The sequence below is a fragment of the Mastigoproctus giganteus genome, chromosome 5 (assembly GCF_048544385.1).
Source record: "Mastigoproctus giganteus isolate SK-2022 chromosome 5, ASM4854438v1, whole genome shotgun sequence".
NCBI classification, from domain to species: Eukaryota; Metazoa; Arthropoda; class Arachnida; order Uropygi; family Thelyphonidae; genus Mastigoproctus; species Mastigoproctus giganteus.
Window position 1 is genome coordinate 222,684,869 of NC_143579.1, and position 22,224 is coordinate 222,707,092.

General features: G+C 40.8%; 2 protein-coding genes across 2 annotated transcripts; both read right to left on the bottom strand.

Annotated features, from left to right (window-relative positions):
• Positions 1-9,393: 9,393 nt before the first annotated feature.
• Positions 9,394-19,903, bottom strand: LOC150086142 (carbohydrate sulfotransferase 1-like). The gene is made up of 3 exons (XM_090374806.1): positions 19,659-19,903; positions 19,251-19,396; positions 9,394-10,370 (listed from the first exon to the last, which is right to left on the bottom strand). The coding sequence occupies exons 1-3, from the start codon at positions 19,901-19,903 to the stop codon at positions 9,394-9,396; spliced, it is 1,368 nt and encodes a 455-aa protein (XP_090230932.1).
• Positions 19,904-20,525: 622 nt separating this feature from the next.
• LOC150086143 (uncharacterized protein F54H12.2-like) lies at positions 20,526-21,113 on the bottom strand. The gene has a single exon (XM_090374807.1). The coding sequence runs from the start codon at positions 21,111-21,113 to the stop codon at positions 20,526-20,528; it is 588 nt and encodes a 195-aa protein (XP_090230933.1).
• Between the last annotated feature and the right edge of the window lie 1,111 nt (positions 21,114-22,224).

The window sequence follows — 22,224 nt, forward strand, 5'->3', positions numbered from 1 at the left end:
CTCCACTTCATTGAACAGGTAAATGAAGTCTCCGAACAAGGCCTCTGGTTCGAAGTAATAGAAACTTGAATGGTAACACTGAAGTAAATCTCCGAAGAATGATGATCCACTTCTTGCATATGAGAAGACAAGTACTCGTAGCTGACGTCCAAATTTGTCCAACGCTGGTCCACTGTATGCTATTGGAATAAAATTTCCGAATGAATTTTATTATATTTCATGTACATATAAGATATTAATAAAAGTAACCAAACACTTGCATGTTTTAAAGAATCCTTTCTTGATACAACATTAATACCTTTTTGGTCCACCTTTGACCTTAATACACACACTGTATCGTCTTTGATAACCTTCAAATGAGTTTTTGATAACAGTTTTTCAACCACTGATATTGGACGTTTTGGTCTGGTCCAAAGCCGATGTTCTAGTCTATCGCGAAAGTGTTACATGCATCTGGCCCACCATGAGTTTTTGACACACCCTTTATTTATTTATTATTATTATTTCTTTTTTATGAAAACCCCAAGCGCAAGAGGTATTAGAAGCTATAGTACTTAGCACCGTGCATGGGGATTTCATTACAAGCAAAAATATACAGTGTGCTGCCACTTTATTAGGTACACCTACCTACCTAGTAGCGTGTTGAGCCCCCTTTAGCCTTCAAAACAGCCTGAATTCGACTAGGCATGGACTGAAAAAGATGCTGAAAACGTTGTGCAGAAATGAAGTACCATGCAGACACGAGTGTGACACGCAGTTCCTTGAGATTCGACGGAGGCGTAGGCCTGCAGCGAACAGCCCTTTCCAGCTCATCCCAAAGATGTTCAATAGGATTGAGATCCGTGGACTGAGCAGGCCACTGCACCAAAGAAAAGTCATTGTCATGTTCCTGAAACCATTCCATAGTGATTCGGGCTTTGTGCACCAGCGCATTATCCTGCTGGAAGTAACCATCTGACTGAGGATAAACTGTCAACATGAATGGATGCACTTAGTCAGCAACGATGTTTAGGTACGATGTGGCATTCAGACGTGAATCTATGGTATCAATGGAACCAACGTGTGCCAAGAAAACATTCCCCACACTATAACACTGCCCCCACCACCTTGTACAGTAGTCGTCAGACATGACGAGTTCACGGATTCATGTTTTCCCCAAATTCTGAGTCTTCCATTAACATGATGCACCAGGAACTTGGACTCATCAGACCAAGCAACTGTTTTTCAATCCTCAATAGTCCAGTGCTGGTGTTGCTGTGCCCACAGGAGGCGTGCTCTCTTGTTCTTCATTGACAACAAAGGTACGCGATGTGGCCATCAGCTGTTGTAGCCCATTCGCGACAAAGTGCGACTAGTGGTCCATTGCGATATTTTGTTATGCGCACCAAGGTTGTATTCTGATGTGATGTGCGACTTTGTGGCCCGTCTGTTTGTTTGCACAATTCTAGCCATCCTCCTCTGACCTCTCTCATCAACAAGTGATTTTCTTCCACAGGAGTGCCGTTGAGAGGACGCTTTCTGTTCGTTGCACCATTCTCGATACATCCTTGAAACTGTGGTGCCTGAAAAGATCAGGAGAACTGCCGTTTCAGAGATGCTTTGTCCAGCACGTCTTGCACCTACTACCATGCCACGTTCGAAGTCCGTTGGATCACTCCTTTTCCCCATTCTTGCTACGGTTTGTTCGCTTAACTGATACTAGAAAGGTTGTTCTGCTGCATTTATATCCAACTGTGATCATGTGACTTGCAAAGTTGTGGGACAAACCATTTGTGTGCAAGCAGGGGTGTACCTAATAAAGTGGCAGCACAGTGAACATTATATTCTTAAAGTAACCGATCACTTGTATGTTTCGGATAATCATTTTTTTTCCCGATACAATATTTAATAATGTTTTGGCCAATCTTTGGTTAAAATGCACACCGTTTGGTGTATTAAGGTCAACAACCCTGGCAGTAAGAGCAGAGCCCCAAAATTGAAAATTCGTGAGATACACGCTGTTAAAGAGTGTTCTCTGGGCACCTGTCCCACTGAAAAAAGCTGTGAGATCGGAAAACCTTGTGAGATTCTTACTACATAACACAGCACTTGAACTATCCAGTAACTAATTTGGTCTCATTGGGAATTTTACAAGTCGGCGCTGAGTGTTGCATGCTGGATGTTATGTTGGTGGGCTGCAGCTACCTATGCATGTCGTTTGTATCAACATCAGTTCCCGTGGCCTCTTTCTGAATTCCTGGTTGACAGTGTTCGACGAAGACTGATGGGATATAGCACAACCCTTCTGAACGCCCTTAAGTCTTTTTTCATCAAAATTTTTAGGCTTTACAGAACGTTATCGTCTGTTGTAGCACCATAAACAGATTTTGTATTATTGAATTAATCAAAAATACAAAATATTATAGTATCCAGACTAAATTAACCAAAGCTGGAAGTGACCTCATTCAACTGATTATGCAAAATTAGCTTTGTCTGTTCAAAGGAGAAGAGACCGCCACTTCGCGGTAGCTCAATTAGTAGCATCACATTCCTTCCTACCCCAAGACTCGAGTTCGAAACTCGTCGACGAGGTAAGGATCCTTTTTACAACGTGGTTGAGTTAGCATTAGCATCAGTAGTGCCATATGTTGCAAGAAAGCAAATCTATACAGCATAAGCCAAATAATAAAAAAAAAAAAACTTCCCATTTCACCTATCCATCCGCTCCAAAACTTTGTCCAGTTCTTCCTTGTATCTGTTTAAGCTACCAACTTCTATAACGACAGATGGAAGTTTGTTCCAGCAATCAACCACTCGCTGGCTAAAAGCAAATTTACGCACATATATTCTGCAACTCACTTTCCTCAATTTTAATTCGTGTCCTCTCTTCAGATTCGTAATCTGAGCAAGAGGAAGAATCCCATCAGCCTTATACTCCTCAATCAGGTCATCCTCGCAGGTCTCCAAACGATGCAATTTGCAGAATTTAAGCCTTTCTTGGTAAGAGCAACCTTTTTATCCCTCATCAATCTCGTTCCCTTCTTTATATTTGTTCCAATATCAAGCCATTGCCTTATACAATGGGTAATCACCTACTTATTCCTGCTAGCAAAATTTCTGTCTCTCACTGACAAGACCCCACGAGCTATTCTGGCATCCTGTCTTCACTGATCTGAAAATTTCATGCGCAACTGCAAAATTACCACAGGTCTTTTTTCATTCTCTACTGCCCTGAGTGTAATACTGCGCAGGTGGTTCCTTACTCGGGGATACTGATACCCATAGGCACTACTTTGCATTTGTCAATTTTAAAGTTCAGTTGCCACCTCTCAGCCCATCTATTCTAGATTCTGTTGCAGCAGCGTACCGTCGCTACTGTCATTAACAACCCTGTCAACCTTCATATCATCTACAAATTGGACATTAAGCCTCTTACAGCTTCATCAATATCATTCATAAATAAAGAAAACAACAATGGTCCCAACAGCGAACCCTGGGAAACTCCATTAATAGCATTAGTCCACGAAGAGCTGTGTTCATTGATTACCACTCTTTGTCTTCTCCCACTCAACCATCCCTTTATCCATTGCAGCAACTTTCCCTTAATGCCATACCATTTTGTTCCAGCTTTTGTAAAGTTCCTGGATGTTAAATAATGGTTGTTATCTCTTCTGGCAACTATGTTTTCCTTGAGAAAATCTACCACCTCTTGAGATGTTTCTTCGAAGCCTAAAAATGTAATTATTCTATGGGTGGTATGTTCTGGGAAGAAAGCCAGATCTTCGTATCGCAGCTGCATGAAATTATTTAGGTATTGGCGTTTTCTTCATTCTCTCCTCAGGTATTGGCTGTCTCTTCAGCTACTGATTGTGGGCGTTTAGGCTTTTCGGTGGCCTTTCAATAGGGGCCCCGGAAATACTAGCTATTTCACCTGAGATGAAAACTACTGCTCACAAAGCAAAAATATTTGAAGACAGAAATTGTAAATTTATGCAATGTGAGTTCAATTATGTATAATGGTTTTCTCACCCTGAAAATCGGATTTTTCTTCCAGCAAACAGAAAAACGCTCTACGGTCTAGGTTGCTGATGCCCAAAAAGCGTACAACAACCAACCATCTATTCAAGATATCATTCTGGTATTTGATTTACTCTCTTCATTTTTGTATTTACAAGATAGAAGACTTTCTCATGCCCGTTCTGAGCCTCTTTGCTACTACTTTCTCACAATCATCAATCGGTTCTTACCGCATCAGCTGTTTTGTTACATATTCTCTTACAACGCTCATACTTTTGGTAATATGGTGTATTGATTTGAGAAATATCTGCGAATCTTACCTTGTTTCCGTTGGAGCATAAGAAAAAGTGTGTAGAAGAGAGAAGTACAGGCACACACGATGAATACACTCTTTAGAAAAAAATTGGAGGTTCTCATTGTTAAAAAAAAGCTCGTGAGATATCTGAAACAAATAGAACACTTGTGATTTTATTAGTTATGTTATAAACTAATATATTTTTCAAATTAAAAGAAATAGTTTACGAATATCAGTACAAAAAACAATCAGTACCTTCTCCGATGTAACTCCTAAATGCACAGAGAACTCCAAATATTACACGAACTAAATGTCCATGTTATTAAATGCGTTTTACAGCTAACTTCGAGAGAACAGCAAATGACGTGAAGTTTTTTCAATGTTTTTTCGATGTACATGGTCTCCGAATATTGATGCAAGTGTACATGTGATTTGAGGACAGGATACAGGCGTTGTGGGTTGCCTGTCAATGGCAGTGTACTTCGCAATCAGCCATATCCGCCTTTTCTGTGAAACGTTTCTGAAACTCAACTAATTTAGAAGAAATTTATGCTGAATTGTATATTTAGTACATAGCAAGAACAAAACGTTCTTCACGAATACTTTATTGCGAACAGTGTCACCGAATGCGAATATTTGATATAATAGGCATCGTGAAATGCAAATTCCGAGTACCCAATAGAAATCGATCTACTACCTTACAGAGACGCACATTATGCAAATTATTCTTTGAGATGGAGGATCGCTGGACGACTTGAAGCCGGGCAGTCGCAGGCTGAAGTGGCACTTTGGCATAATGTGTCATGCAGTTGTGTCATGTGACACCTGTTATGTCGGCGCTATGGAAGCAGTTTCAGGAGACAGGAACCATTACAAGAAGAGCCGGCCAAGGTCGCCCAAGAGCTAAGTCAACCATAACAGGTCCCTATCTGGCTCAGCTAGACGGAACCCTACGATGTCCTGTCATCAAATGACACTTGAGGTTACTGTAGCCTACAGGTAAATGCATTTCCAACTGGACTGTGATAAGAAGGCACAATTCAAGTGGATTCTACTCAAGGAAGACTGGTTTGTAGCCCATTAACCAGAGCTAATCTGAACTGGTGCTATGAACTTGTTAATTGTAGCCATCACCAATGGGTACTGTGGGGAGGGGAGTTGTTGTTTCTTTTGTTATCTCCCTTTTTTATATATATGGGTAATTGGTCAATTAATAAATCTCATTAATGTTCCGATCCACCTCTCTTAACTTTGTATTACTCAATTATCTCCTCCCAATTCACTCCCTTCCACTTTAGCACCTGACTGGTGTACCGCACAGAAGATTACAGATTCTGGGGGAGGGTAGTAGTTCGTGTATGACTCCTCTGGATTGGCTGAGTATTCAGAATGACTCATACTACACTTGGTAAACATATACAATATTGTTTATTCACAGTATGTACATTATTTAACTCTTATTTCATCGTGTCCTTCAGCCTTTTCTCCTTCTGGTTCAGGTTTACATCTCACAACATTCTTTTGTCTTTTGACAGTTAGACTTCCCAAATGGGATTACAGCAGTGAGCATAACACCTATAGGTGTTTTTTTTTTTTAGGTTTATAAATCCCCGATAAATTCTTTCTTTAACTATCCCTTTCAAAATTTACATGTGTATAGAACACCCTTTAGTCTCAACATAAAACATACCATTCACGAGTACATATCTATGTCTACCTAGCTTATTAAACTTGTCTGTATGATCAGTTCGGTTTATTTTATGGACTTTCTCATTCCCTTTATGCTAAAACAATATCAAATCATCTATCAACTAATTAAAACGTTCCCAAGAGTCCTTTCCTTCTAATCTAGCTTAAAGCTATTATCTAGTACTTACACAACAGCTTAGGGGATCACTCTCTACACGACTCTTGTCTCAGTTCAGGGGCGGCCATCATCATCAGCATAGGGCATCGCCAGGCTCCTACTAGAATTGGCGATCGGGTAGAGAACTGCTGCTCACCTACAGGAATTCGCCTTCCTTCAGGAACTCACTCTTCTCTCCATACGGCACTGCGATTCCTAGTCGGGGTATTAATCAGTCGCTCCGGCCCGCTTTGGGCATCTGATCAGCTCAGCGATACTGGGGTGCATAATAGAACTAAGTCTCTCACCGACCTGCTAGTGCAGCAGGATATGATATTGCCTCAGCAATATGGGTTCACTCCTGGGAAATCCTGTGAAGATTGTCTAGTGGCATTTCGAGCGCATATTGAGAATTCTACATCCAAATATGAATTAGCAATCTACGTGGATTTCGAAGGGACTGATACTGTTTGGTGTGAGGCAGCGATGGCTCAGTTAAGAAACGCTGATTGTTCCAAGGAATTATATATGCTTTTCAACAGTTCCTTTTCAAATAGATATGTGCTAGTGAAGTCCAAGCACCACTTTGAGCTACGAAAACAGGTTGTGAGAGGATGTCCTCAAGGCTCCGTCTTGGGACCCCTTATTTGGAACCTAGTCTTGCAGAATTGGTTGGTTCGCACATTCCCTAATTGTAAGGTGCTGGCATTTGCAGATGATCTGACAATTATAATTGCAGGACGATCTCGCTCACTCTTAGAACAGAGAGCTAGTAGTCTGCTGACAGACTTAAGTTCTTGGGCTCAAAGCTTTAAGCTTGCTATTAGTCCTTACAAAACTAAAATGATGTTATTTAAAACAGCTTTAGATATAAATCGACCTCCTCAGATCAAGTTGAATGGTGTACAGTTACCTATGGTCCTCGATACCAAATACCTGGGAATTATTGTGGACAGTAAGTTATCATTTCACCGGCACTTATTATATTTAAGCAATAAAATCAGGAAATTTTCTGGCGCTATCGTTAAAATTTCAAAGTCTGATTGGGGCCTATCACATAAAACACTGTTTCTGTATTACAAGGCAGTATTCCTTCCTATAACTAAATTCCATACAACGCATCATGCTTCTTGGTATTCTAAGAGGCAGATAAGATGAGATACCATACCTACTGGAAGAGTGACCAACTTGTTTATCCCTAACATGACTTTTCTGAATGATAAAAAAGTTCGCAATTGGTTTACACCTAGTTTACAGTCGTCATTTTTGTTAACAGAGCACGGGTCAATGAATGAGAAATTATATGCACTAGGACTAAGTAACACGGACCTTTGTTTTTGCGGGGCCCGGGAAGGCTGGCAGCACATACTATATGATTTTTTTTCCCTCTGGAGTGGGCCCAGAGAAGGATTTTTTTTTTTTTTTTTTTGTTGTCTCATACTCTGAGACCATAGGTGTCCCATCTACTGGAACTGGCCCACCTTCCCGTGGTGTGAACGAGTACCCAGAATCATCTCTCCAGGTGATTGATGCTTCTGGGTAGCCAAGTGGCCAGACACAACAACAGAACACACACATAATACACACAAGCCTACGTCACACATATATCTGGCCCATTTGTAGTGATACTATTCTTCACAGAGATACGAGGAGGAGTTGAACTGACGTTCTAGGAGCCGCCCCTTACATAAACACATGTCCACATGTATCAAGTCTCTCATTACTGCTTGATAAAGTAGTAATGAGAAGCCAGACTATACAGGATTCTCCTGTCTCTTTCTCTCCCTACCTCTATTTCTCCAGGGGTTATCTTCCTTATCTCTCTATACCGAGACCTTTCCGATCCTTTTCACTCAACTCAGGGCATATATGTTTCCATCTTTCATTGGGTATCTCCTTCCCGCTTCCTCGTTGCGGCTGACCTCTCCCAGGGCTTGTCTAACGAATTGTCCTTGCGACAAACTGCTTCAATTCCAACTACCACATTCCAGCGGTTCACCCAACTTTCTGGTATTCAAGAACTCTCTCCTTCTTCCAAACTTTTTCACAATTCTCCCAAAAAAAAAACTCCCTTTCCTCCTGTTGCCTCTCCTTTTTTGTTCTTCGCCACCCCTACTATTCTGGTCCAATCATAGTTCGTTCTACATCATCCGATTCATCCTCATTCGCTCTCACCCACTTCTTCCGTTTTCGTGCCCCTTCCTTTCCTGAGGGAACTTCCGACTTCTCGAAATTTCTAGAAGGCTGCGAGGAACTTCCGGACGACTAGAAATTTCTATTTTTATTTTATTTTATTAAAACGTGAACAGTAGATACATTTTCAACAACAACTATTTACATTCTATGTACAAAGCAAAAAAGGAAAGATAAAGAAAACTTTTTAGAATGAAATACAAACGTTTCAACATTTTAATTTCAGGAATTAAGAAAACAGTTTCTTGGCGTTGGATCATTCTCATATTAAGTGTCACACGTTGAAGGTGATGGACTGTTTAGTGATGGTGAAGAGGTGACTGCCACTGTTCCATTCGCTGTTAAGATGATCCACAGTTTCTGGTTTTTTCCTGTGGAATTCGAGTAGAAGTCTGCTCTGCAACTTCCTCCGAAGGCTCCACTTCAGATGTTGCCCTGATGTGTCGACAGGAGGCACGTCGTCACTGCTTCTTGTGTGCTTCAAGTAGAAGTTGTAAATGACGGCCTTGGCCGCAATGAATAGGAAGTTGCAGGTGGTGTGTGCTGTCTGCTCAGAGTGAAGTAGGTACCAGTAGTCCTCCGGAGTGTGGGCGTGGTTGCAGGCAAGCTTTGCTGCATCCAAAGCGTATTTGACGAGTTCCTTGTTCACAGGGCATGCCAGGTATATGTGTTCCAGGGTACCTGGAGTGGCGCAGAAGAGGCAGCAGTTTGAGGGGCGTAACCCGAAGATTTGTAGCTTGACTGGGATGGGAAGGATGTTGTGCCACAGTCTCCACTGGATGTATGTCTCTAAATTGCTTGTGTTCTGTGGTCGACTTGCTGTTTCCTGTTCGTGGTAAACGTTAGGTCCCCTGAGAGTGGTGGATTTAGTTTATTTTAAAATATAAATCTATAAATCTTTTTAAATACATATATTTAAATTATATTTTTTAAATTTATGCAGTGTAACAATACACTGCATATGATAACTGCATAAAACATCGACTTCTACTCCTTTACATCAAACTGGTTCAATTCTTCTCTATAAAGCGTTATGCAGGTGGGAAGGAATATATTTTGATATTCACCAGCAATGTTTAACTTCCTTCCAGTTTTTTAGAGTATTCACAGTAGAGTTGAATCCTTCTCGTAACTCGATGTAGCCCATCTTGGACATGATCTTCCTGCAGGCGTTTTGAATATGCACGATCTGTTTTTTGTCCATCAGCCTAATCCAATTTTTTGCAGTTTCTGTAGAGTTCCTGGATGTTGAATAAGGGCTGTTATCTCTTTTGTCGACTGTGTTTTCCTTGAGAAAGTCTACCACCTCCTGAGGGGTTTCTTCGAAACCTAAAAATTTAAAGATTCGTTGGGTGGTGTGTTCTGGGAAGAAAGCCAGATCTTCGTATCGCAGCTGCATGAAATTATTTGGGTATTGGCGTTGAAGTTCACAAGAATATTCAAGGTCTTCTTCCATCAACTTGCAATGCACTTCCGGAACACAACATTTTTCTCTATTTCTACACCAATACGCAATGGATGGTTGAAATCTTGAAAACATAGTCCCTCTTGGATCGCGAACGAGATGAATTACTTTAATATTACGGTCGCTGTTTTTGTCCAGAATGTGCAAAGCTTGTTGTAAGGGAAGTCTTATAGTTTTAATAATGTTCATCTCAGCTAGCATGCATTGCTCACTGAGGAAGGTCAAGTTGTAACAATAGATCCCATTTTCTATTGAATTGCAGGTTTCCCAGTATTTCTTGTTACGTGGAAATCTTAACAGAATTTGTCCTTGTTTGTCGATCAAATTTATATATGATTTCCATCTGGCACACTCACACAATAAAAGATCTTCCAAGAGCGCTCGAACAGGGATCATCTCCACTTCATTGAACAGGTAAATGAAGTTTCCGAACAAGGCCTCTGGTTCGAAGGAATAAAAACTTGAATGGTAACTCTGAAGTAAATCTCCTAAGAATGATGATCCACTTCTTGCATATGAAACAACGAGTACTCGTATCTGATGTCCAGATTTTTCCAAAACTCTTCCACTGTATGCTATTGGAATAAAGTTTTTCGAATTAATTTTACTATACTCTATATATACATAACAGGTGTTAAAATTAACTGAACACTTGCATGTTTTAAAGAACCCTTTCTTGATGCTATATTTAATAATTTTTGACCCACCTTTGGCGTTAGCACACACTGCATCCTCTTTGGTGAACTGCAAACGAGTTTTTGATAACAGATTGTTAATCTGTTTTAGTTATGTTTACTCTCCTAGCAAATGTTTGTTGTTTAGGGGTGGATGTAAACTTTCCTTTTCCTTTGCTTGAATAAATAAATTGAACAGGTCCATTCACCACTGATTGTGGCATTTTGGCCTGGTGCAAAGCCGGTGTTCTAGTCTATCCCGAAAGTGTTCCATGGATTGAAGTTTGGAACTCTGGGAAGACGATTGAAACTTTTACAGGTTTAGGTCTTAAAAAACCGTATGCTGTTTACTGTTCCAGGAATAGCAACCAATATTTCAAACGCGTGAAGCGACCACAGACGTTGAGAGCACCTCGACCGAACTTCACAGATGGAATAGAGAGCAATACACGTAACATTTACCCTGTATTTGTCAGACGCAAACATAGTCATCAGATCACAAACTGTGTACCATAATTCGTCACTCGATGACAGCTGTCCAGTGTTCCAGGGACCAATTACGATTTATTGTTCAGTAGAAAAGTGGACAACGAATTAAACGATGTCGCTGTAATGAACACAAGAAAGCAGCCAAAATGGGCCTTAAATTTCTTGTTTTGGAGTACTAACTGTTTAACAATTTCTTATAGTTTAAATTTATTGGATGTTAGTGTTTCTTGTTAATAATAACGGATAGGGCCCTTTCGGCGGCCTTTCAATAGGGGGCCCCAGAAGTTCTAGTTACCGCACCTGACTTAAAAACTGCCGCTCACAGAGCAAATATTTGAAGACAGAATTTGTAAATTTATGCAATGTGTGTACAATTTTCAATTTGAACAGATAATACACGGCCCTAGGTTTTAGGAGCATCAGCTACTATTGCGCCATATGTAATATTTCAGTAAATTTCATGTTTTCTGAGGTGGATTTTCTGTTTGCTGGACGAAAAACCCAGGTTTCCGGGAGAAAAAACCACGCTACCCTCGGCTGAGAAAGTTCGCTGAGGAACTGAACCTCTGACTTACCTTAATGTGTTCCATCTCGGACATGATATTCGTAGAAGCGTTTTGAATATCCACAATCAGTTTTTTGTCCATCAGCAGAATCCATTTTGTTTATCTTTTTCTGGAGTTTCAGGATGTCGAGAAACGGCTTTTATCTGTTTTGGTGACTGTGTTTTCATTGTGAAAATCAACCACCTCCTGAGGGGTATCTTCGAAGTCCAAAAACTAAAATATTCTTTGGGCGGTGACTCGTAGATAGAAAAGTTTTTCCTCCAGAACCAGAGCTGGATGTAATCGAACAGATAACGCATAAAATTTACAGTCACAATAAACATGGGTAGATGAAATTATTTTCTGGGTGATCCTTAAAAAAGAGTTTTATTTTATTTATTATTTGATGTGAATAAGTCTTTAAATTCGGTCCGGTATAGGGGGGGGGCGTCTCTATGAAACCTCTACCGACCAAACCATTGCGCTTGTGTCCCCGTATCCAACCCACCCCATTTTGTTTTGTCGGAAGATTGCCAGATGTTCTTATCTGGGTTGAATGACACTGTTTCGCTCTTCCCGAACCCAACATTTCTTCAGTATCTTACACCAGGGGGTAGTAGCCGATTGGTATCGTGAAAACAGTTGATGTAGGACCACGGACGAGATGAATTACTTAATATTACGATCGCTGCTTTTGTCCAGAATGCGCAAGGCTTGTTGTAACGAAATTCTTGTAGTTTTAATAATGGCCATCTTTGCTAGCGTGCATTTCTCAATGAGGGAGGTTGAGGTGTAACGATATAATCCTTTTCCTATTGATTTGCAGCTTTCCCAGTATTTCTTGTTAGGTGGAAACCTTAACAAAAGTTGTTCTTCTATTTCGATCCAACTCATATATGAATTCCATCTGGCACACTCACACTGCAAAAGATCTTCCAAGAATGTTCGCACAGAAATCTCCACTTCATTGAAAAGGTAAATGAAGTCTCCGAACAATTTCTCTGGTTCAAAGGAATAAAAACTTGAACGGGAACTCTGTAGAAACTACAGCCATGTTCCATCTCTCTTATCAATGACCAACCTACAAGAGGTGAAAATAGACTTAACCTAATTCTGTCTTCTGGTAAATGTATAACTGATGTACCCCCCGAAATGTTCTTTCCATCCGATCATAGCCCAATTGTAATGCTCATAATGCTACCGTATGTGGACTTCAATGTCAAGGAAAAAATTAAGAGCCAGCTTGTCACTTCGCCAGCCTTTCTGGACCCAAATAAATGCTTATTTGCTGCCAGCTGTATCCCGTGGGAATGTCTACTCAAATGTGATGCCTTATTTGCAACAACTCTCTTAACAAGTTGGATCAACTCTATTACAGAATTTGCGGCTTCCAAAGTAGTAAGGATGTCATCAAAATCTAAAACCTGGTGGAACTCTAGCCTAACTGCATTGTTTAAACTAAAGCAAACTCTGCACAGAAAATGGAAACTGTCTAATGACACACAAGATAGAATTAACTACTCGAGGGCCAGAGCAATATTTAACAGGGAAAAATCTAGAGCAATCAACCGCTACATGAAAGACACACTTGACAGGGGAAAGCTACCTCGTTGCACACATAAAAGTGACACAAATCAGGGGCTTTACAAAGAAGCGTGGATGGACCACATCAGCAGATTCTCCAGCATATATCACGAGTCTCAAGTCAGGGAGTTTGAATGGGATCAATTAGTTGACAATGAGATGGAGTCTGTTCTTATCACTAAAGAAGCACTAATACAGAGTATTAACTCCCTCAGGCCAACTAACACAGCTGGAGTTGATGGAGTCCCCCACTTCATGGTAAAGTGTCTTAGTCCTTACCTAATTGAACCACTTCGAGCAATTTATAGTTCTATCCTTGCTTGCCGAGTTTTCCCTGAGAACTGGAATAAGTACGCTGTAATTCCAATGCCGAAAATTACAAAGCCTAACCTTGTGGAGCACTACAGGCCAATATCTACTGCATCTACCCTGTTAAAAGTACTGGAGAAAGCTCTGTTGCCAAAGTTGTCGAATCAGATACTGGCTGGGCAGCCTCAACAAATTCATTATTCAATGACTGCAAGCTCAACAATAACTAACCTCCTCACAGTTCAGGCCACGATACTAAATGCTTTCCAAGCCAGAAAGGAAATTGCAATAATTTATGCCAATATAAAAGCAGCCTTCGATAGTCTGGATGTACATGCCTTACTTCATCTGCTCCAACACGCCTTCCAAATAAAAGGAAATTTGCTGAAGTTCCTACAGGCCCTACTTACTAGTCGGTCCATTTATTACCGCACAGATAGTCAGATCCTCCAACGCCAACTCCATGCAGGAGTTCCACAGGGTGGAGTTTTATCAGGACTCCTCTTTACCGCCATGATGATCCCGTTCTGCAACGGTAGGGATGATGTATGCACTTATGCAGATGATATTAAGATCCTAACACCCGTCCATGAACAACAGGGCATTGTGTGAGCAGATTAATTGTAAGCTTTTGAACTTATTCGTGTACTTAGACAAATTTGGCTTGGCCCTAAATCCGCAGAAGACTGTAATCATGGTGTACTCGCTCAAAAAATCGCCTACGCTCGTACACCCGAAACTTAATGGCAAACCTATCCCAGTTGTGGAGACGCATAGAGATCTCGGAGTAACATTTGATACAAAACTTACGTTCAAGTCTCATATTGACCTGATTGTAAAGAAAATGAACTACTTACGTTGGGCAACAAAACAGCACCTCTTGCACGTGAAACAGACTGCAACAACCGCACGATATTTAATAACCACGGTGTATTCGGTCATTTTGTATGGCGCAGAATTGTGGGCGTCAGCCACCCCTACCCACATTAGGAGAATATATGCGAGTGAATTCTGGCTGCTGAAGTGGGCAAATCATAAGCACCATCTCCCTCAACAGTTAAGGACCACGAAGCTCTCTGAACAGCTTAAACTGCAGAGTTTACCAGACATCATTGCCTGGAAACGATTAATAACCGCAATCAAAATGATGACTGGCACGATATCATCACCATGCTTATGTCATCTTTTCGTGTATATTTAACCTTTCTTGTATATTTTAGACATTCTTTTATTCGCATTTTATGATAATCCCCTGGCATTTTCTGCTGTGAAGAGAATTTGTCACTTACCAATGTACACCTATATTTTAAATTTGGTAGGACAAATAAAATTTATTTATTTATAACTCTTCAAGAAATGGGGATCCTCTTCTTCTATTTTGTTATAGTTCATACATACATTGTTAATACTCATATACATTATATTGCTGACAGTAACCGGACACTTCATGTTTTGGAGAAGCATTTTGTGATACAATAATTAATAAAGTTTATATAATTGAAAAAAAATCTGCTAATCTCACCTTGTTTCCGTTGGAGCAGAAGGAAAATTGTGTAGAAGAGAGAAGTACAGGCACACACGATGAATACGCTCTTTAGAAAAAAATTAGGGGTTCTCATTGTGAAAAGGCCTTGAGATATCTGAAACAAATAAAGGACACTTGGGATTATATCAGTCATATTATAAACTAATACTGAATTTCAATGATTGATAAGTCTATGAGTATGATGGATTTCCACCCACAGTTTTCTAGGATTCGGAATGGGATGGAACGAGAGTTGAGAAAAGCTTGAGCAACGACATTACAGCAATACGAACTATGAATACTTTGTAACTAGGCATTAGTAGCATGCAGAAGCTCAAATTGTGGATAGCGACCAAACTGATGATCGCGAGCAACTTAGAGGGGTCGCAAAAGATTTTTTAAACTTTGCCCGAGATTATGGTAGTCGATCTTGCAAACATTCATCTCAAAGGTAGCGTCATTTTCGTATAAAATAAGATATTTTTCAAATTAAAAGAAACAGTTTACGAATATCAGTACAAAAACAATCAGTACCTTATCGGATGTAACTCCTAAATGCACGTTATCCAGAGAACTCCAAATGCTACCCGATCTAAAATTCCATCCTGTTAAATGCGTTTTACTGATAACATTGAAAGAATAACAAATGACGCTGGTTCAATATGAATAACTTCGGTTTCGCAATGGACATGGCCTCCGAATATCAGTTTGTTGATGGTATTAAAGAGACAAGTAGGGGATGTGTCGATGCACGTGTACATGTGATATTAGGAAAGGATACTGGGATAATAGGTTGACTGTCAATGAAGGGTGTACTGTAATTCGCAGTAGATTAGTTGGAGGTTTAAACACATTTGCATAAAGTCTGGAGGGCTTTAAACACATTTGCATAAAGTCTGGAGGGATTTAAACACATTTGCATAAAGTCTGGAGGGATTTAAACACATTTGCATAAAGTCTGGAGGGATTTAAACACATTTGCATACTGTGCCACGAGCGCTGGTGAGAAAATTATATTTAGTTCCTATTTCGTACCCTAGATGGCGCCAGCCGTGTGTTTTCTCATAGTTTTAACTCTTTATTGATCCTTTGATAAAAAGAAAATTCATTGTCTTGTCATAGTATTTATTAACTAATCCACCAGAGTCTTTTTTCTTGTGTGCGTGTAAACCTTTTTATAGGTTCGTCTCCTTAGAGATTCAATCTGAAAATACATTTTTAATAGAACCTTTTATTATTGTATATCTTCTCATATTTTTATTATTGTTTGTGTGTGTGTGTGTGTAAACTCTTTTTATTATTGTATATCTTCTCATAGTTTTTAACCCTTTATTGATCCTTTGATAAAAAGAAAATTCATTGTCTTGCGGCTGTTCCAAAATACATTTTTAACTAGACATACATGTACTCACCCAATCAACAAATGAAAAATTTCTGCCTTTTTAATATTTAAAAAGGTAGGAGCATAAATCACCAGTGGAAAATGTAGAGAGAAAAGTAACAACAAATCATTCCCACCACTCGCTCTTGGCAGGGATACTTCTCACCTTAATAACTCCTAGGGATTCCAACTGGTGCTTGAGAATGTTAATAGAAAACACTGCACATTGTCCCTCAGGGTGATTCCAGGGACAACGATGAAACAGGTTCCTGGGGGTAGAAGAAGAACACGGGTCTGGGAGGTGGAAAACATGTGCATTGATCACTGTCTTGAACGGAAAGATTCCTTCGAGGCACTCTACCTTTTCTTCACCGATAGTTAATATACTATGGTACGGTTTAACGATGTCATTCATCCAAGATCCAAAACGGGAGGAGGAGATGAAGGGTCCAGGTCGGGGAATTGATACCAGAAACTGGTGGTCCCAGCTCAATAATGCTATTTCCTTGGGCTCCTATGCTCCTTCTTCGTTTCTTCTAAACGTCAGATCAATCAGAACCCAATTGGAGAAAGGAGGGAGTGGTCGGGCAGTAGAAAATCTCGGACGAAAGCACGTATCCCCGATGGGTTGAGGAGAACGATTTTATGTAACTCTCCAGACGTTGAACTTCCCCCAACCAGTTGAGGAAGGCTCCACTGCCGAGTCCTTGTGAATGGCGGGGAAAACGCATGTATTCGTTACATCTTCCTTTATCCTGACATGGTTCCATAGTACTGACTCGTAGAATAGTGGTCGAGCTGAGGCACGAAAAACACAACAGTTGTAGAAAAACGGTGAATGTAACGACAGACCGTATACATGTCATATATAAAGCGGTCTACACTTCCTGTAGGTCATCGGAATATTTGTGTTAATTGTGTAATGTCGCAGCACGAGGACATCCTTTTTCACTTTCAAATATGTGTAATGTCGCAGCACGAGGACATCCTCCTCCTTCACTTTCAAATAAGGTCATCGGAATATTTGTGTTAATTGTCGGATCGAGGACAGAGAACATCGTAGTGTTACTGGAGAAAATTTAAAAGGCAACCCCCGTCACAGAATCGTTAGAGAAAAAAATGGACACTTGGATGTGTGATGATGATTCCCTGGAGACTGAAGCTGTTAGTCTTGCTGAAGTTATTGAAGCTGAAATTCATTTTCAGACAAACGAAGGGCCTGTAAGTCTTATTCAGAATTTCATATGTAGAATTACAATCCGAATTCCAAAAACGTTAAGTATTTTCTTTTTTCATGTCTTTTCAGATTCAAATTGGTGGGGGTGAGGAAACATACGAACGATTCTACGAAATCAGTGAACTTTTCCTCTAAATATAAAACTGTGTATAAAACTTACAAGTGCAAATACCGAGACCTACATTTGATTGCAGAGGAACAATTTTTCTATTGTTCAAACAAATGTTTAAGCAAATTATTGGGCATGTAAACAAAGGAGGAGAATTTAGCCATGTTCGTTTATGTGTAAACGCCGACTCCCTAAAAACACCGATTAATCTTCCGTTTATGAAGATATCAGAACTGACATTAGATAGAATTATGGATGCATTTTTCAGTGTAGATCAGTCGCGAAGTGGCTTTCTGATAACAGACTCTCTCTCAATCGATCTAGTTCTAATAAACATATCAAATAAAGGTGGTGCTGGTCATTCTAAAAATATAAAAAAAAAAGAACTAACATCGTTAACTAGGCGGTATGGTTTCACATTTAAGAAGCGCATAGTTGGAGAGGACATTCTCATATGGATGCTTCCGTGAAAAACACAATCAAAAATGATTCGTCGGTTAAAACTCTGTCACTATGTGTTCCTTTATCCACCCCTTCACATGTGTCGCGGCCGGTGGTACTCAAAGCGGTAAAACAACCTTCATTCTGTCCCTTATTAAAAACAGCGAACAGCTAATTTCACCCCCTCCGGAGAGAATAATTTACTGCTACTCGGAAGAGCAGGACCCCTTCTTACAGTTTCCACACGTTGAATTCGTAAAAGGCTTGAAACTGCCCGAAGTCGATAGACGTGTCAGAAATCTAATTATAATCGACGATCTCCTACACGTTGCGAAAGACAGTTCCGAAATCGCTGAAATATTCATTAAAGGAAGCCATCACAGGAACACAAGTATCTGTCTTCTCTCGCAAAATTTGTTCTGTCAGGAAATTTGTTCTGTCAGGGTAGTCAACATAGGACCATCAGTCTTAACTCTCACTATTTAATCGTTTTTAAAAACCCCAGAGATCCCCGACAAATATCTCACCTAGCCTCGCAAGTATTTCCAGGGCGTTCGAGTGTTCTTGTCGATATTTATAAGGAGGCCACAGAAAAACCGTTCTCATATTTATTACTGGACTTTCGACAAGATACGCCAGAACAATTACGTCTACGCTCGTGCATATTACCGGAGGACGGCCCGTCAATCGCATATGTACCTTCATGGCTAAAACACTCCAAAAACATAGTGACTTCATCAGGTTTTTGTCTGGTGCCAGCCCCAAGCAAGCAAATACAATTTTGAGACAGGCATCACATTCTGAGGTCACTGTTTTGTGCGAACTGTGTAAGAATTTACTAAGAGGTAACATACCAATCACCCCCCAAGAACGTCTTAGACTGCAGCGCAAAAAGAAACTGCTGCGTGTTCTAGCGGATAAAACGGTCCCCTTCACACGGCGACGGAGACTTATTACCCAGCAAGGAGGAGCACTGTTTCCCTTACTGGGCAGTCTGATAATTCCACTGATAACATCGCTAATAAGAAAATGAACGACTCGTTCAAAAAATATTTACTACTGGCACCACCAGAACACCAACGGATGATTTCTCTGGACGAAGAGATGTCCGAAATTCTGAAGAGACAGGACATGTCGATCGAATCCAAGGTGAAGGCCTACCTTCAAGCATTGCAGGCTTTTCTGGGGCTGAAGAAGAAAAGAGGGCCTCCGGAGGAGGCCCTCGTGCTCCCTCCCGCGGCGGCCGGGGAAAAGCGCGCGCCCAAACGTGCAAGGAAGAAACCGTCGATTCTGACGTCTCCCCGTCGCTTGAGAGGAAGGAAGATACAGTGGGTGAGCATGTAAGTAGACAATTTTTTGTTTTAAATTTGTTTATTTAAATGATCGATTACATCTAAAGTGGCAATAATGTCATTGCCCTACAAATTTCTACAATAACATTCGTTAACAATCTGCCTCATAGTAATACCGCGACATCTATGGGTTAAAAAGAAAACACAATGCAGTCCACAAGCTATAGATTCCCGATGTTGTATTACACTCTTGTTATGAGTCCACTCGCGACTTTACCTTTTCAGAAACGCCGCAAAATCTTCGGGCGGGGGGCGGGCAAACGTGTCGAAGTAATCGGCTTCTTCTTCTCCGAGGTAAATAGCTATCCAATGGGTTCCTGGTCTGTCGGATGGATCGGTGTTGACAACTAGAAGAACCGCTTTATTAAGAATGTTCGTAGGCAGTTCGTCGCGAGCACATACACTTATGGGGTAATCTTTAACAACACTTTCCAACAAACGTGCTATTTCTTCAGTGTTCATAATCAAGAAGAACAGATCTGTCTTTTGTCAGCGAAACCACGTTCTCGAATTCACTGTACAAGACGCACGTGACGTGAGGAAAATTTAAGTTCGAGACGTACGCTCCCCCGTCTCAGTGCACTAACGTGTTCACCGATGGCGTTTTCGTCCGGTGATAGGTCAAAAGCGTACAATACATTACCGACTGAATACTCGGAATATGACAAATCGTTTCCGGTGTCTTCCGTCCATTTATTTAATGAAGAGAAGAGCGACAGATACGATCTCGTGTACTGTCCTGTCTTGAAGTCGGGAGTCAGAGGTATTGACGGGTAATGAATGCCATCGGCCGTCACTTGTAAGTAACACAGGTTGAAGTGGGAGAAGTTAAAAGGGTTACGAGCGTACGATCCATTGAAACCTTCGCTCGACACCAAACCCACAATTACGCGTGATGGAATTTGTCCTAGGAATATATTATCACGTGTGGAATCTACCATTCCTTTGGGAATAGAAAAGTATGTCACGTTCACGCGATTAATCGGGTACACGAGCGGGTTCTTCTCTAAAACACTGATGTGTGCGAGTTGGATCTGAGGATTCAATTTCACTTTACGTACGAATAACGTTGCTTCCATAATGTTCAACTTGGCAGTTGACAAATCGTTGGAAAGCAAACAAAATTCGGGGAACTTCTTACCAGTCGTAAACGGAGGGAGACGTTATTCACTATGTATTTAGACTGGTGACACAGATCGAGTCGAAGTCTTCCTATCATCTCTGCAGTTTTCGATTTTGAGAAGGATTTTGATCGTTGGTACATACCACTGTCGTCCTTCTCGAACATCTGTTTAACATCGGTGTACTGATCTTTGACGTACATCTCTGTTGTCAGTTGCGAATTCTTGGCTTCCCGTCCATAGTTAAGAAGCGTTTCCAGGTATGCACGATAAGGGTACGTATTCGACGATGGGTTAATCAGTTTGTCTTGTACAAAGAGATCGACTTGACTGAATAGAGAGTGAAAGAAATTGTTAACGACTCCTACTTTATCATTTTCTTCCAGATCTTTTCCATCGCTTCTCGTGATTCGCACCTTCAACCGCAAATAACTTTTCCCGAGGTCTAGATATTCTTCTGAAGTCCCCGGAATATAGAATTCGATCGGGCCTACACTATCTACAGATGCCAGAGGAAGGAAAGTAATATACGACGACCGTTCGACACACATATTAGTGGCAGGTTTACTGAAAAGATCCAACTCAGACATCATAACTTCCATCGAAAATATCGCGGCGTCTGCGTTTACCACCTCCCTGATTACGCACCTTGTCTTTAATGGCTTGCCCGACTTCTGATACACGATTTAAAAACGAACGTTTAGGTGGAACACCTGATATGACATCATCAACAATATTACGTCCTGCCGACAGTACTTGTCGACCGATGAAAGATGCTGCAGGTTTCAGTATCGGTGTGAGAAAACGGAATGCTGTTCGGAAGATGCTTCCTAAACCGTAACCTCTCTGGATAGAGGGCCCAGCGAAGTAGGGGTTCCCCCCTGCTTGCATTGTGTAGTAATGGACTTACGCATTCATCGTTCATGGAAATGAAGTTTAATTGTAGTCTTTCCGTCACTCAATGGCACGATTTCACCGCTATCTGTACGCACTTGGATGGTAACGGTGTGGAACGTGTTTAACTGGAGGGGATAATAATCTAAATGCGAGAACTCTCCGTTATTGGAAAACGATACGACACGTAACAGTGGTGCTTTTGTATCACCCACAACCTGATCCTCGATTAAGTTACAATAGACGAAATACGAACTGACGCCTCTATATATATCTGCCTGGCACTTAGCGTAAACTCTACCTTCTAAGTCTCTGCCTAGTTTTTCGAAACCTAACATCTGACCGAGCCCTGTTTTTGGGAAGCGAAGGTAAACTGAAGGATCGATTTCGATAGACACTATACCTATGGAGTTCACTTTTGCGTCGAGTTGGGGGGCCAGTTTCATCATGGCGTTAAGCACCTGGGATATACTTTTGTAGCTCCCTCGTGGTAGTTTACAGACCTGAACAGCTTCTGCTTTCACACCCCGATATGTGATCGTTCTATTGGATGTTTCTTTAGGCATTGTGATTTCCTTCTTGGAAACCCACTCGCCGACGTGATAATTTCTGAAAATATGTAACCCTCCTTGATCCTCGCTAAATGTCTTATCGAGACCTATAACCCGAGTAAAAACTTTAGGGATTTTCACCACACCCTCGTTCTTCACCCTTAAGTTGAACTGTTCTTTCGTTCCGTCTGTTTTCACTTTCAGTTGAATGTCACTG